Raw genomic sequence first — 17149 nt, 5'->3', positions numbered from 1 at the left:
TAACAGTAAAATCAATAGGCCAGATCCTTAGCAAATGTTCATCACCGTAGGTATATAAAATCAATGGAGTTATGCCAACTCACATCTGCCGAGGATGTAATAATTCATATTACTGATTGCACATAATTTTACAGCTGACTATTCTCTTTTCACAAGTGGTTTTCAAAGTTTAATAAGTTAAACTTTCCATTACACCTGAAACTGCAGTGTTGTGTTTGTGATAAGCGACAGAATGAAAAGGAACTGATTTGTTCTGATTCCAGAACTTGTGAATCACAGCATTGCTTAGTTGATGAATATCAGGTTCTGTGAAACTGTGGCTACATCTACACTTGTCCCCTTCTTCGAAGGGGGCATGGTAATCAGGGTGATGGGAGATTACTAATGAAGTGCTGCGATACATATGCAGCACTTCATTAGGCAAATTTTTCCCCATGGCAACTTCGAAGTGTCAAACTTTGAAGTGCCAGCATGCTGTGTAGATGTGGGCACTTTGAAGTGTCTTTATGCCTTTGAAGCCACCTTTATGCTGGGAGGGAGAATTTGCCTAATGAAGTGCTGCATATGCAATTAGCATTAGCAGTCTCCCATCGAGCAGCAAGTGTAGACATAGCCTATGTGTACTAAATGGCTTTATTTATGAATGAGTGAAGCAAGCAGAAGAAAACACTGATGTCCCTCCTTCCTGATACACAAGTCATTTAATATGAAAAATTCATTATTTGTCGTTTAAGTGCTTCTCTCACATCCTTTTCAAACCAGGTATGCATGTGGGTTTGTCACATGCACTGATACTAGATGTTTTTCTCTAAGTGGTATCTATAAGGGATTGGCTCTGGTAGCCTCTGGAGTGATACCAGTTGGTTCAGTCTAAGGGGTACTGCTGGTTCCCCCTCTTGCCCCACCCTCAGTTCCATCTTGCCACTAGTGATGATGTTTGAATGTCCTGCTGCTGCTTTGACTAACTTTGTTTGTTCCATCCGTTCTACGAACCTTTTCTTGTAATACAGTGAATAGTTACCCCTTAGTTTGTTAGAATTAGTGTGTTTTAATTGGTACCAAACTGGACTTTTTCTAGGGAGAAGGCACATCCCAGGCCCTGGGCTTTAGGGGGGATTCTGCTTGAATAAAAACTGAATGGGGACCTCCCAACAGCAGCAAACTGTACCTTGAAATGAAATTGTTTAAGCAACACAGACAACCAAAAGCACATTGTCTCAGATAATGGTTCACTTTGCTGTCTTGAGCTGATCACTAGGTCAAATTCAAGATTTTGGTTGTAATGTCTAAGGCCCTGTATGGAAGTGGCCATTTCACTTATGTTGTAGTAGACTGTATTGTGACAAAGTACTATTGATGATGTAAGTAGCACACTGTAATAGCCTTTTGTCTGTTACTGCTAGTTGCAAGGGAAAAGTGTTATCCCATTCCTGTGACTAGCAAGACATTCACCTGTGACTTTTGATGGAATGCAGAGGGAGGCTCTCTAGCAGGACTGCAAATACTGCAGTAGTGCTAGGCCCTCCTCACCTAAGGTCCCAGGACCCACCCCCGTGGACTTATGATGGGGTGCACACTCGGTTGACACGGTCCCCACCGACTCCCCCCCTCCCCCCCCCCCCGGACAAGCAGGAGCCAGGAGGGACAACGAGACAGACGAGCAGACTTTTTTCTTCGAAAACACTTACAATAGATTTATTAATTGAAAAGCAAATAGAATGGTATTGCACTAGTTTGCTTAACAACAGTACCCACTTATTTGGATGAGAGCCACAGTGTTCATGATGACACTAAAGTGGCGTGATAGTTAAAGAAAGTTAAAGAAGTATGATAAATAGATAAATATTAAATATATAAATATATGTGTACCCTTTTCTTATCCAAAGGAGGGGGGAGGATGCTACCCCCTCACTCCTACCGGGATCAGGTTGGTAGCCCAATCCGTATATCATTTATGGTCCTGAAGGAGGATTTTCCTCTCTCTCTTGGACCCAAAAATATATCAAGGAAAAAGGGAGGTCACGCCTTCACCTTAGTGCACATATATATGTGGCTGGTAAGTGACTAATTCCCTTGGCTACGTCTACACGAGCCCCAGACTTCAAAATGGCCACGCAAATGGCCATTGCGAAGTTTACTAATGAAGCACTGAAATGCATATTCAGCGCTTCATTAGCATGCGGGCGGCTGCGGCACTTCGAAATTTGACGCGCCTCGCCGCCGTGCAACTCGTCTTGACGGGGCTCCTTTTTGAAAGGACCCCGCCTACTTCGAAGTCCCCTTATTCCCATGGGGACTGATGGGAATAAGGGGACTTCGAAGTAGGCGGGGTCCTTTCGAAAAGGAGCCCCGTCACGACGAGACGCGTGGCGGCGAGGCGCGTCAAATTTCGAAGTGCCGCAGCCGCCCGCATGCTAATGAAGCGCTGAATATGCATTTCAGTGCTTCATTAGTAAACTTCGCAATGGCCACGCAAATGGCCATTTCGAAGTTTGGGGCTTGTGTAAACACGGCTTTTGTGGTTGAATATTGTTAACAACTAACATTTAAGATGATTTAACAGGTGTATCCTATCTTTTAACAATTATAATAATACTAACAGTTCTGATAAATTAACTAATTAAATGTCATTAAAATACCGTGTTTTAAAAATATCTTTTAAATATCTCTATAACTAACAATTAAATACAATAATACCAGTTGTAAAATGGACAAGCTTATTAAATGTCTCTCTTTCTAGATTTAGTCCAGCCAGAGGCCAGCAAGGCCTAGCCTTGGGGTCAGGCCCCCGGGTACTGCCCCTACCCTGCCAGGCAGGGACACAGCAAGGTGATCAGCCTCGCTCCCCCACTGAGGGTCCCGATGCCACTGACTGGCATGAAGTGTGATAGCTGTGGCTCTGTGCCAAGCACAGACCTGTGAATGGAGATACTTGTCCTGTTCGGTATGTCCCGTCCGGTGGAAAGGTCACGTCCGATAAGTTGGTCAGATCCGGAATGTATGTTGGCGGGTCCTGGATTTCACTGTACCAGCCGCGCAGTACCTGCACAAGTGCAGGCCAGTTCGACAGCGGGCAGTGGCTTCCCCTCAGAGACACCGCTTGCTGCTTGCCAGGAGTGCAGGTGATGGGCAATCTTGCGCTTCTGTGAGGCATTCAGCTCTTTCTTCGCTCTTCGCCTTTTCAATCTAGCCTGGGGACTGGCAGACGTTCTGGGGAACTACACCTTCCCATCAAGGGCTGCAAAATGGGCTGCGAGCCCTGCTTTTATGGAACTTCCTCATGAATATTTATGAAGGAATTAGCATGCAGGCACAGTCTTCTAACAGGTCCTCACTTGGGTGGAAGGTTCTGGAAACTCTCCAGACCCACCCAATCAGAGCACTGCATGCAAATCATGATTCATGAATATGGATAATTTCAGGTTGCCGAGGGAGCTAACGGTCAAAAAGTGACTGTTGAAGTGCTGCTAACTGGCAGGCTATGACAATTTTGAGGCTTCATGTGTCTGAGGAGATTTTTCCTCACAGAGATCTGCCCCGACAAAAGCATGCTGCTGTCCCTGACTCACGGGGGCGATTATGTCCACAGAGATGTTTTAAGCACAACAACTTTCTCTCTAATCTGCTCACAAGCATGCACTTTGGACTTCAGAGTCACTTCAGAACCACAAGGAGAAAGCACGAAAACATCATCAAACTGACAGACTACACCATAGGTGTAGTGTAGTGTAGTGTAGTGTAGACTACACTATAGGTGATAAGGTGCCCTTTCCTCAGAATCAGCTTCCTAACCCTTTATGACTCTGTGGTGGATTGCAAACAATGAGGGTAGAAGGAATAGTGCAACTAGAGTACCATTAGCAAAAACAGGTGGCCGGTTGGACAAATAGCAGCATAAACTCGTGAAGTCTAGTGATTTCTTTGAATGTCCCAATACTTATTAATATTGGTTAATTTTCCTTTATTTAATCAGAAAGAAGACTACAGACCAAAGCAGCTAGTGAGTTGCACCTATGGCTCATATGTTAATTTGTGCTCTTTTCTCAGGCCATGCACAGATTGTCCATCTTCTGTTAGAAAGAAATAAGCTTGGAACTATCCCGTCGGATAGCCAAGGAGCAACACCCTTACATTACGCAGCACAGAGCAACTTTGCTGTAAGTCCGATGTATCCGAAATGTAAAGCAAATTATTTAAAAGTATGATATTGATTATAAATTATTGCAGTAAATAGAGTGGCCCTGAGAACAGATTTCTAATGGTTTGTAGAGAAATCAGAATCTAGAGGTGTGTTCACGAGCTTTATTGACAGTTTTCCTATATTGCATGTTCTGTGGATTATCGTTTATATTTAAAATATTTTATATTGATTTTCAAACTTCTTCAAACAGAACTACAGGCTTGACCTCCCTGCTCCAGGACCCTGAGGACCTGAGTGGTCTCAGACCGGGGATTATGTCATAGCAGGGGAGGTTAATGTTTCCCTGCTGTCTTCCTGCCCTTGTTCCGCTTCTGGCTGCTGCCTGTGGTTTCCCAGCCCCTAGCTTATGTGGCTTCTTGTTCCTGGCTGCCATCTTCCCATTCCCGGTTGTGGGCTGACAGCTTCCTGTGCACAGCCACGGCTCCGCAGCCCTAGCCCTAGCCCTAGCCCTAACCCTAGCTCCAGCTTTCCAGCCTCTTCTGCTCACTCCACACCCTGGCCGCAGCTGAGATGGGCCACCTGTTTTACCGCTGCAGGCCGCCAGCTTCCTGTCCATGGGCCATCAGCATCCTAGCTGTAGGTCACCTGCTGCCTGGCCACTGCTGGTCCGCAGCTCCCCAGCCACAGCTGGCACCCCCGTTGCCAGCATGATTGTGGCTGCCCTGGCCAGGGCTCCCAGCTGCTGGTCTACCAGCTTGCCCCCCAGTCAGTCACCAGGGCTCTCTGGTCCTGCAACAGCCATAGTTTTACCAGAGAATCCTGGAGTTCAGAGGTTTAATCTGTACGGTCGTCTGTTTACTAGCATTCTGTGAACTCCACGTAATAAAGGAAATAGAGGGGTGTGTCTGTTACGTGATGTTTCATGATGCATTTCTTTCTGGAAGCCTGCTGTGTGTTTTAAAGCTTGTAATCAGGAGCTGTGCTTGGTGGGATCGTAGATCTCAGAGGTGTTCTTGTGTAACTGGTTGTCATTAATACCATAGTTCTGACTTTAAAGATCTAGTTCAGTGGTGTCCAAAAGAAATCTCAACATTGCCACAGCTCTTCCCTCTGCCCCACCAGCCAGATGCTGCCCTCCTAAGCCAGGCACCCCACCAAGATTACTCACTAGAGCCACACCAGTGAGCTGCCGTTGCTGGTGCATGAGCCACACTGGGCCATGGTTGGAGCTGCACAGCAGGCCACAGCTGCCAAGGCTGCAGGAGCTGCCTCTGCCACCATGTGCTTATCCCACCAAGTGATGGGGCACGTGCACAGAGCAGAGGGAGGGCACTCCAAGTGTGCAGCTCTACTGAGCTGCATTTCGCCATGTGGACACCATGGATCTAGTTCATTTCTTAATATGTCCTATAATAATGGTAGCATTTGTCCCATGAAACGTGGCCAAAGAATAGTTCCTCTAATTGCATAGCTCCATGATCCAATATGGAATAGCTCCTTGTTAACACCATATCCTGCAAGGTGCAAACATGGAAGAATAAGGGGGCTAACTTGAGCAGCTTCAAACTCTGAGGGTAAGAGGCTCTGGTACTCTTATCATTCAAGAGGGCATTTTATTTTTTGTATAGAAATAAGTGAGCATATTACAGATAAGTACAAAACAAATTGACTTAAATGTCACCTTTTAAAAAACCACAGATTTCTTTCATTGGTGATGAAGCATAAAGTGGTTTTGGTGTTGCCTTATCATCATAGTATAGCTCTATGGAACTTACACATTTTTTTAAATAAATTTTTCTATTGATTTTTATCACTGACTTTTGTCTTCCATTATATAGTGTGCACTGTTTGGCTAGGTAGAGGACACCATCCTCATTTGCTTAAAGAATTTCCTTGGGAGAAATTCTTGCTTTCTAGTTTGGTCAGATGCATTTAGGGAGAGAATAGACTATTTCTGCTTTTATGTAACCTGTAGTATTGATCTGGATGCTTTATTTATCTTTTCTCTCTATTAATAAATACTTGCAAAATAATTGTTTTAGTTCTCTTCCTTGATGGTGACTTATGTCAGGAATATCAAAAACCTTTGTTATACACAACTTGAACCTTCTGCATTTAGCTGGAAGTTTTTTAGCCATTTTCCTCTGGTCTGTATACAGATCCTGGGTGTGTGTTCATTTCTTCCTTCTTCCCACCAGCTTGCTGGGTAACTGGCCAGCCCTTTAAGAGCTCTGCACATGAAGAAAATATAATGGACTGACTGTCATGCCCACCCATGCTTTATGAAAATTGGCTTATAAACATGCATATGCATAACTCAAAGATGCTTTATGCAAAAGGAGTGATATAATGTGTAATTTTAAAAGTTGTATTCTGCTGAGTCAGTATATCCTATTTCTTGGCATGTATCTTTCTAGCATGTGAAATTAGAAAGATTAAGTTGAAATGGGTTTTATTAGTCCGTAAAAGCCATTTTGAACCTTGAGAAACTGGATGGCTCAGTGAGCAAGTCAACAACCTGGCTATGTCTACACGTGCCACTTCTTCCGGAAGCAGTATGGTAATGAGCCATCTGGAATATGCTAATGAGGCACAGATGGAAATGTCTCTCACCTCATTAGCACATGGGCACATGATTCGGAGTCTGGAAGAAGCTACTTCAGAATACCCACGTGGGTGCACAACCCGCGGGGATCCTCTGGAAGGCAATCCTCCTTCCAGAAGCCCCTTCTTCCTCAGAATTTTGAGGAAGAAGGAGCTTCCAGAAGGAGGTGTTCCTTGTGGAAGATCCCTGTGGGCCGTGCATCTGCATGTGTATTTTGGGGTCTGGAAGAGCTTCTTCTGGACTCCAAACCACTTGCCCATATGCTAATGAGGCATGGGAAAGTTACATCTGCACCTCATTTGCATCTACCAGACAGCTCATCATCATAATGCTTCGAGAAGAAGCAGCTTGTGTAGATATAGCTCCTGTGTATGGTTTTTTTTCACTGTAAGCACAAACTGCAGTTGGTCGTACAAAGACGTGACCAGGTCACTTGATGCTGGAACCCATTTTGGGTCTGATACTTTCCACTCAGGGTGACAAACATTTGAACTGAGCACAAAGAATTCCCACCTTGGGCAAAGAGGCTATAAAGAGGGAAAACCAAACACCAGGAGACATGCCACTTACCACCTATGGGTAGGTCTACAGAGCAAAATTATTTTGAAATAACAGCCATTCCAAGATTTAAGAGAGGATGCAGGGTCTGGGAGGAAGCTGGGATACAGGAGGGAGACTAAACACCTCCTGGTGTCAGCACTCTAAAGCAGGCTTTTCCCACCTGCCAAAAGCCCCAGACTGCCTGGCTGTCAGCATGCTGCTCTGTCTCCGGGAAAATTTCCTGCTGCCTATTGTCCATTTCCCACCCAGTGGGAGCTGAGAAACTGTGCTGAAGTACCCCGTCACCCACCAAACTCCAGCTGACAGGAGCAGAAAGATTTGCTGGGAGCGGGGGCAGCACATAAAGCACCTTCCCCCCCGCCCCCAGTCATGGGCTGGATTAAATGACATGCCAGGTCAGATCTGGCCCATGGGTCTCATCTTGCCAACTCTGTCTTTAAAAGAATAACTCTCAAGCACCATTCAGGGAATCACACATTCAAAACCTTGTTCATTCCCTGCTTGCCCCTGCTCTGTGGTAGCACTAAGATAAATTACCTTTAGTGAGCACAGCTGCTTTTCACAGAGGAGCTCTTTTGCTTTCCTGTTGTGTATCGACAACTAGGCACAAGCTGCCCATCTCATCTTCTACTAATCTACAAACTCTGTGTGGCAGATCACAGACTGCAGTGGACAAAGGCCTGATGGAGGAGGAACATTTTGTGTGCTGGAGGAGCCCCTTTTTGTTCCCCTGAAGTTCACAGAAAGATGCAGTCCTGCGGGCTGGGTAGGCAGCTGGGGCTTATCAGGAGTTAGCCAGCAACTGGCTGTAATTAAAACACCTGTGACCAGTTAAGGACTTCAGGCTTTCTATAAAAGGCTTTCCCCAGGCATCAGGAGGAGAGGGGAGTGGTGCCCAGAGAGGAGGAGGCTGAAGCTGTGGAGTGTGCAGCGAAGCACCCCAGCAGCATGGTACGGGGGAAGGACCCCAGAAGGTAGTGGTGGAGTGAAGAGGCCCAGGGAAAGGGCGCCGCTGTGGAACAGGGGCAAAAAGCCCCACTAGCTCCCTCCTTCTGTAGGGTTCCTGGGCTGGAGTCCAGGGCAGTGGGTGGGACTGGACTCTCCCCACCACTTTCCCCCTCTCCCTGGAGGGCGGCCAACTGGGACAGAGCCAGAGCGGCTCGAGGCTGGTGCAGAGGGACCTGCGTCATAACAAATTCAGACTGGCCCATGATGAGAATGGCTTGGTAAAGGGAGACCCTTGCCTTTGGAAAGTCCCAGGGCAATGAGAGGGGCCTCCCTGAATCTCTGAAGCACACAAGGAGCTGCCTGGAAGCACAGCACCCTTAAGGGGTGGTCGAGAGTTCCATCACACTGGTGTCAGGGATGGGATTTCTGCACGGTGGCCAAACAAAACCACAAAGAGGGGGGAAAAAAAACAAACGTAAAAGGAGAAACAAAGGAAGAGAGATGCTTGGGCGTGGGTTTGGGGATTGTCCTTCTCTCATCACTTCCCTAGTTACCTGTGAAATTGGGAGTGAGAGTTAACCACCGTATGGAGGACTATGTTAAGGCACTGGTGCAAGCTGTGGCACCCCAGTAAGAGGCCACCTGGGTACAGCAAGAGATGAACAAACCACTTATAGAACAGGCCACCTCAGATCATGCCCTTCTGGGAGAGGTAATCGGCCAACTGCAGGCGTTGGCATCCTGATCTCCCATGGGTGAGGGGCCAAGAGCCCTGAGGGCTGCAGGTTGCCTCCCCAAGATGGCGCCAAGTGATGATACGGAGCCCTACCTCCTCATCTTTGAGAAGACTGCATGGCACGAGGCCTGGTCAGAGACCCAGCGGGCCAGCATCCTTGCCCCTTTTCTCTGTGGTGAGGTGCAGAGAGCCTGTTACGATTTGCCCGAGGAACACGCAGATGCTTACCACCAGCTCAAAGAAGATATCTTGGCCTGTCTGGGGGTACCATGGCAATAAGGGCCCAGAGGTTCCATGCTTGGCAGTACCAGGAGGGAAGACCCCCAAGAGCCCAGCTGTTCAAGCTGGTCCACTTTGCCTGGAAGTGGCTGCTCCCTGATATCTATAATTCAGAAGATGTGCTGGAGGTCCTCATTGTCGACCAGTACATGCAGAACCTGCCACTGGACCTTCATGCATGGGTGGGTCAGCACGACCCTGCCACATATGATGAGACCATTGTACTGGTAGAGCAATGGCTAGCAGTGAGAGAGTTAGATGGCCCTCTTAAGGGGAGCCAGTATGCCTCCAAAATGGGGCTGACAAGCCCCGCCTTACAGGGATCAGGCACATAGAGAGTTAAGGAGCCCCAGAAGGAAGGAGGGTGGGGCTGGAGGTCCCCAGGGGCACAGCCTGGAGGGTGGAAGCCTGGGAAGATGAACCATGAGATTAGGCCCTTTGTACCCTGGGCCCAGGGACCCCCACTATTGGTGCTATAGGTGTGTGGAGCTGAGCCACGTAGCAGCCCAGTGTCCCAATCAGGAGAAGCCTATGCAATGTAACCTCAGGGGCGGGGGCAACTCATGCACCTTGCTTAGCCTGGTGGGGGTCGCTGTTACTCGGTACAACTAGACCTGACCAGTGTGGGTAGAGGGGGTAGAGATATTGGTCCTAGTGGACTCTGGGAGCTCAGTTGCCCTAGTCTCAAGGAAACTAGTAGGAGCCTCACCAGATGATACCAATGAACTGCACTGTTATCACCTTCGTCCATGGGACGGTTACTATTACCCTAATGCAAATGTATGGGTGGAAATCCAAGGAACTAGTGTCAGGGTACAAGTGGGGGTAGTCCCTTACCTCCCATATCCGGTACTCATCAGAAGGGACTTCCCCAGTTTTGATAGGCTCTTTTCACCCAAGCAGCCTGAACAAAGGGACCTCTGCCACCAATGAGGAACAGATGTCAAAGGACAGATGGCCCCAAGTTTTTCGGAAATATCATAAGATTTGTTTTCTAGCCCTGGGAAGGGTAGGAGGTCAGAGGCAGAGGTGGGTAGTCAAGGCATTGGGCACCCAGATCTTAACGCAGGCGCAGAAAGTCACGTGTGTCACTAGAGGCCCCAGGGGTGCCCGAGGTAGAGGAGGAAACAACTCAGAAAAGGAGGATTGTGCGCTGTCTGAGAGTGAGAACCCAGATGCGTCAGGATGGGAGGAGGCCAGCATTGACCCCTGCACTGTTGGCCCTACTTCAGGGCCAGGGGGGTCCCCTTCAGGGTTTGAATGGGCCAGCCCAGGGAGACTGACCTTTGGGTGAGACCAACCAGAAGATCCCTGCTACAAAACTGCTGGAAAGGAGATAGCTGAGGTCAATGGGGTACATGTGGAAGGCCAAGTCCATGCGCCAGGCCCCTACCTCATCCTCATGAGAGATTTATTGTACAGCACCATACGCTTGCAGGGAGAGGAGTACACCAGCTGTTGGTGCTGCGGAAACACCAACGGGTTATTTTGGACTTGGCCCATAGCCATCTTTTTGTAGCACGTCTGAGGATGAAAAAGACCCAGGCTCAGACTCCAAGATGTTTCTGTTGGCTGGGTGTATACAAGGATGTCTGCTGGTATTGTGCTTCGTGTCCAGAGTTCCAACTACGTAGCCCACATCCCCAGCTGAGGGCCCCCCCTCTTGCTGTTACCAATTTGTTGAAGTGCCATTTGAACAAGATGCCAGGGACCTAGTGGGTCCTTTGGAACAAACAATCCAGGGCCACCAGTATATACTGGTAAAATTAGACTATGCCACCCGATACCCTGAAGCAGTGCCACTTCGGAATACAGCCTCCAAAAGTATAGCTAAGGCATTGATGGAGATATTTGCCTGAGTGGGCCTCACAAAAAAAAACGTTAATGGACCAAGGCATACCGTTTGTACCCCAGTTAATGAAAGATCTGTGTACCCTGCTCCACATACAGACTCTGCGGGCCTCAGTCTACCACCCCCAGACTAATGTCCTCAGAGAGAGGTTCAGTTGCACCCTGAAATCGGTGTTTAGGAAGGTTGTGAGCAGGAATGGAAAGGATTGGGACTTGTTATTGTCTTATCTCGTGTTTGCCATTCAGGAGGCGCCCCAGTAATTCACTGTTTTCCTCCTTCGAGTTGCTATATGGGCGCCACCTTAAAGGCACCTTGGACGTAGCCAGAGAAGGCTGGGAGGAAGAAGCAAGTGGGGGAAGGAGCATTGTGGAATACGTGACCCAGATGTGGCGGCGAATAGCCCGGGTCACCCCCATCGTGAAGAGGCACCTGGAGGAGGCGCAAGAGTCCCGGCAGGTCTGTTATAATTGCCAGGACAAGGTGTGGCAATTTCAGCCTGGGATCATGTCATGGTCCTCGTCCTCACCATAGAAAGCAAGCTGCTGGCTCAATGGGAGGGGGCCCCTATGAAGTCATCGAGCCTATTTGGAAGGTAAACTATAAGATTTGCCAACCTGGGCAGCATAAACAAGAACAGATCTAACACATCAATCTCTTGAAGCCCTGGCAGCACAGAAAAGCCTGTGTGATTGCCCCAGAGGAGTCAGACACCGCAGCTGAACCTTGAACACCCATAACAGTGACCCAGAGGAGAGAGGCCTTCAAAATGATCATCTGGAACCGGGATGTATTTTTGGAGAAACCCAGGCGTACAACTGGAGCTACCCACCACATCACCAGCCCCAGAACTGGAGGGACAATGAGGCCCTACTAGGTTCCACCGGTCAAAAGAGAAGCGATAAGGGCTGAAGTGCACAAAATGTTGAAAATGGTCTCCATCAAAGAGTCACAAAGCCAGCGGTGCAGCCCAATAGTACTGGTCCCAAAACCCGATGGCACTATGCGCTTTTGTAATGACTTCCAGTGGCTGAACAAGATCTCCCGGTTCGATGCATACCCCATTCCATGCATTGACAAGCTGGTAGGTCACCTGGACAGACTGCAGTATTTGACCACTCTTGACTTGACAGAAGGCTATTGGCAGCTCCCCTTAGCTGAAGATGCCAAGGAAAAAGCGACATTCTCTACTGCAGATAGGCTGTTTCAATATAGAGTACTCCCATTCGGCCTTCTTGGGGCACCAGCCACCTTTCAACGCCTCATGGATAAGCTGTTGTGACCCCATGCTAATTATACTGCTGCTTATTTAGATGATGTCATGATCCATACCTCAGACTGGGAAACACATCTGATGAGGGTAGAGGCTGTACTGGATACCTTTAGGCAGGCTGGCCTCACGGCAAACCCATCCAAGTGTGAAGTAGGATTCACCAAAGCCATATACCTGGGGTATGTGATGGGAAAAGGGGTGGTGAAACCCCAGTTGAATAAGGTAGAAGCCATACACCATTGGCCCTGGCAGAGATGAAGAAACAAGTGTACGCTTTTCTGGGGGTTGTGGGGTATTACTGGCAGTTTATCCTCCATTTTGCGACATGGGCCATCACCTGAATAGATTTGATAAAAACTCGGGGCCTGGACCTAGTCCAATGGTCTGACACAGTAGAAAAGGCATTTCAAGACCTGTGGACTGCCTTCTGTAGTGACCCAGTGTTGATCGCCCCACACTTTACAAAAGAATTCATCCTACAAATGAATACATCAGAGGTCGGGCTGTGAACTGTCCTGTCGCAGACAGTCAAAGATGAGGAACATCTGGTCTTACACCTTAGCAGGTGAAGTAGTATCCAGATTTGAAAAGGAAAAAGAAAAAAAAGAAATTTTGTTTTTGCATGCTCTGCTGTGTGTCAACATGGTTATTTCTAGTAATGTTTTTGATCATTTCCCTCTGATTGTATAACTTGTGAATTTTAGTTATGTATGCGTGGTGCTTGTCAGTAAAATTTAGGTTACAGAAAAGAAAGAAGGGAAGTCAGAATAAGCCATGTGACAGCCATCGTTATCATAAACAAGAAGAAGGCATAATAACAGAATAGCTCAATGATTAGGAATGAGACTCCTCCAGCACTAGATAAATGATGATATTACAATCCACGAATCTTACTAGACTTTATATGTAATGTTTAGAGGGAAAAATGAAGCCTTTTTGCTTCTTAATCAAAAGTGCTAACCGAACATAATAAGAGTTTCTCCTGTCATTAGAGGGTCTTTTTATGTTAATTGTCATGGCATTCTTACACAGTGAAGTTTTTCTGCAGGAAACAGTTGAAGTATTTTTGAAACATCCCTCTGTGAAAGATGACTCAGACCTAGAGGGAAGAACGTCCTTTATGTGGGCAGCTGGGAAAGGCAGTGATGATGTCATCAGGACAATCCTGAATTTAAAATTGGACATTGATATCAACATGACAGATAAATATGCTGGCACAGGTAAGGTTTGCTTTACAGTGAAGAGTTATTAGATGCTTGCATTTGGATAAAAAAAAAGGTAACTCGGAAACAATCATTAGTCATTTTAGAGAAAGAGGTAATATTCTTATGTGTGAGCTTAACTTTATACATTAGTAGTCCCAGGATGTAAAGTAAGGGAAGAGAACAGTAACTCTGTATGAAGATTAGAGTAGGTCTTCTGCTGGAAAAACAATTGAGAAAAAATAAGCATTAATATTAGGAGAAGACAGTTAACTTTTGTAGTTTTAATGGTTAAATGAATATTTATCTGAAACCAGAAACATTTCAGCTTGAATATGAGTAAATATTTATTAACATCTGAAGAAGACTTGTAGATAATATAATAAACTACTCAGAGAAATAGTTAAATCATCAGGATGAAAACCATCAGTAGGATACACATTAGTAGGATTCATGTACTAACAATTGTGCCAATGCAAGAGGTTAAATGTGATAGTCCAACAGGTCTTTCTACATCCTGTTGTTTAATTAATGAAAAAAGCTTAATAAATATAGCACAATGGTTCAAAACTAAAAAGTCATGAAGTCACAAAAATCATGAAGTTCAACATAATTGTTCTCCTAACAACTGAATTCAGTCTCATTTAATAGAAAGTCATACAATTTTGTAATAATAATAATAATAATATACTATTATATTGACATGGCTCCTTTCATCCCAAAGGACCCCAAAGTACTTTACAAACTATCCACAAGTACACACAGATATACCAGTGACCTATAGGGGATAGGAGGGGTGACAGCTGGTCAAACAATCTGGCTATGTATTACACTAGAAACATCTGTCATCAGAAGTTAGAGTTGACAGGAAAATCTCGATGGAACCTTTGTCAACAGTAACAGTGAGATAGTCGTGTTAGTCTATATTCTATCAAAACAAAAAGGCAGTCCAGTAGCACTTTAAAGACTAACAAAATAATTTATTAGGTGGTGAGCTTTCGTGGGACAGACCCACTTCTTCCATCTACACACAACTTGCTCTGTGGACAGAGAGCTGCCAGACTGCACTGCCCTCTGGTGCCAGAAAGCAGAAGGGCAGCTCTGCAAAGAGGGCTGCCCAGCAACCGGAAGCCCTCTCTGTCGACAGATGTGTTTACATAGCATCTCCCTCTCTGTTACTTTACATAGCACATCTGTCAACAGTACTCTGTTGACGGATTGCTGTGCCTCAAATTTTTGAAGAATAATACTGTTGAGGCAAATGCAGAGTTCTGTAGAGAATCTGTTGACAGAATGCTTTAAATGTGTAGGCACTCCCTGGGTTGTGTCAACAGAATGCCCCTTCTGGTGACAAAACTCTCTAGTGTAGACCCAGCCCCTCTGTGTAGCCCAACATGAGGGGAAGAGGAATTTGGGACCTGGACTTTCTGGCAGATTGCTTGTCTTAAGAAGTGGAGTGTGGTGTTTTAATACTTATTACAACAGACTGAAGTTGGTTATTTAAAGATGGCTTGGAAAAAAGAAGATGGGTTTATGCTTGAAAATGTTTTGTTGGCAGAGGTGTTGGATTATTGGTTGGTATTTTGGTTTACTGGTGTTCAGGGTTTGTTTATTTTTCACTCGTCTATTGTAGGAAAGACTTCTTGGATGATTTAGAGGTTTACACTAGTATGTTCTGTTAGTTACAATGTGCGGAATTAAAGTCCTAAGAGAGCTCTTTTCCCTTATATTCGCTTTGAATAAGTGTTAACAAAGTGTTTGAATAAAAAGTTTCTTTCCCTCTTGGTTGAGCACATTTCATTTCTTTAATACTTATGATCTCATTTTGTTACCTCAGCACTCAGAATAGAGAACTCCTGAATTTCTGTACAGAAGGGCTCTTTTTATAAACCATCAAAGCTTGTCATCACTGCAGAGTTATTTCAAGTTACAGTTTGAATGCTACCCCTGTCTTGTGTCTTATCCACACACAGAGACCTGTAACTTGAGTTGGAGAGTCCACCAGCAGATGTAAGCTAAAGCTTGAAATAGCTCATCAGCTGCTGACATCGGTGTACTACTAATGTAGTCACTGTACAGTAATTCAACCACTATGTGTACTGTAAGCGTTTTTTCATAATAAGGCCACTGTCATTCCAGCTAACTCGAGAGTAGTTAACTTAAGAGCAGGTCATTGCAGAATTAACTCAATTTAAGGTAAAGTCTCAGGCCCTCATTTTGTGACATGTCTTCAGGACACAGTTAAATCAGGCTCTTTCTTGGATGATTGCCCATAACTTAGCTCTTGTCTACACACAAAGGGCTCTCACCCAAGTATGGTTATCCTTTACACCCAAGCTGGCTGTCCTGGGGCATATACGGTGGGCTAAAGCTTGGGTTTTCCTTATGCTCTGATAGATAATTGGCCCACTTTGCAGTGAAGACCCAAGCTAAAGCAGTCAAGTGCTCATAATCCTCCCATGCCTTTCAACAAGTCCCCCTGTTTGCCAAGAGATATTCTCCCACCATTGACTGAAAAAGAATCCCAGAATGGTTCAGTTTACAGCAGTGCTCCGAAGCATGAGCTATACCACACAGCAGTTTTAGAGATTTGCACAAGTGAATGCAGCACCAGTGTGGATACCTTTGAGTATGGCTTTATAGTGTGGCCACTCACAATCAGGGTTGGCTATCTTGGGTAATCAGCCCCTGGTTAATTCTGTAGCAAAGTTATACCCCAATAAGGAGCGGGGGAAGCATAAACCCAATTAACCTTAATTCTGTCCCCTTGTTTGTTTGTATGTATGTATCCATGCATTATGATGGTCTTTTAGTTACAAGATCAAAAACTATTTTCCCATTAATAAAATGGAATGTAAAACCATATTTCCCTACAAATTTAGATATTAAAAACCAACTAAAGATTTGAAGTACATTAGTTTTCATTAGACTAGGGAAATAAAACAACAACAAAGTAATAAGGAAAAAAAATCAAGCCAATTCAGTGAATTAATTTGTCTTTACAAACAACAGCCATTACCACTTTATCCTTGGGTGCAGTCTCTTACCATTCTCAGCTATAACTGATCCCATAGTGACATGTCCTTTAAACCCTGCTATGCATTGGCTGTGTCTACACTACAAAAATAACTTTGAAGTTGCTTACTTTGAAGTGCAACTTCAAAGCTGAGCATCTACACACCACCTACTTCAAAGTTAAACTTCGGAGTAGGGCACTACTCCCTTCCTGGCAATGGAGCAAGGACTTCAAAGTTGGGCTTCCTACTGAGAAGTTAACTTTGAAATAAGGGAAAATGTGTGTGCTTGTTGACTCCGCTGACTACTTAAAAGTACTGCCTAACTTTGCAGTTAACTTCAGAGTTAGTTCCTAGTGTAGAGGCACCCATTATGTTTCAGACTTTAAAAGTGTAGTGCACCCGTTCAGTCACCACAGTTATTAAAGCTCCTCACACTAACAAGGCTTTCTACAACTTGCAGAACAGGCAATGTTCATCTCAAATGTTGGGCTTGTGCAATTATTCAGATGTGGGTTTTCTGCTTGGATAAATCAAATGG

At 45.6% G+C, this 17149-nt stretch overlaps 1 protein-coding gene across 8 annotated transcripts in view; it reads left to right on the top strand.

Moving 5' to 3' along the window:
- Window positions 1-17149, top strand: part of INVS (inversin) — a 178154-nt gene that overhangs the window by 71381 nt on the left and 89624 nt on the right. For all 8 annotated transcript variants that reach the window (XR_012644533.1, XM_074987955.1, XM_074987954.1 and 5 more), the window contains 2 exons: window positions 4048-4157; window positions 13441-13612. Coding sequence is in view for 7 of the 8 variants with exons in the window: in XM_074987955.1 (XP_074844056.1) it covers window positions 4048-4157; window positions 13441-13612 (282 nt within the window). In the remaining variant the exon portion in view is untranslated. The remainder of the gene's footprint in view (window positions 1-4047; window positions 4158-13440; window positions 13613-17149) is intronic.

This window comes from Carettochelys insculpta, chromosome 2 (genome assembly GCF_033958435.1).
Source record: "Carettochelys insculpta isolate YL-2023 chromosome 2, ASM3395843v1, whole genome shotgun sequence".
NCBI lineage: Eukaryota > Metazoa > Chordata > Testudines > Carettochelyidae > Carettochelys > Carettochelys insculpta.
This window is presented reverse-complemented; position numbering and strand designations above follow the sequence as displayed.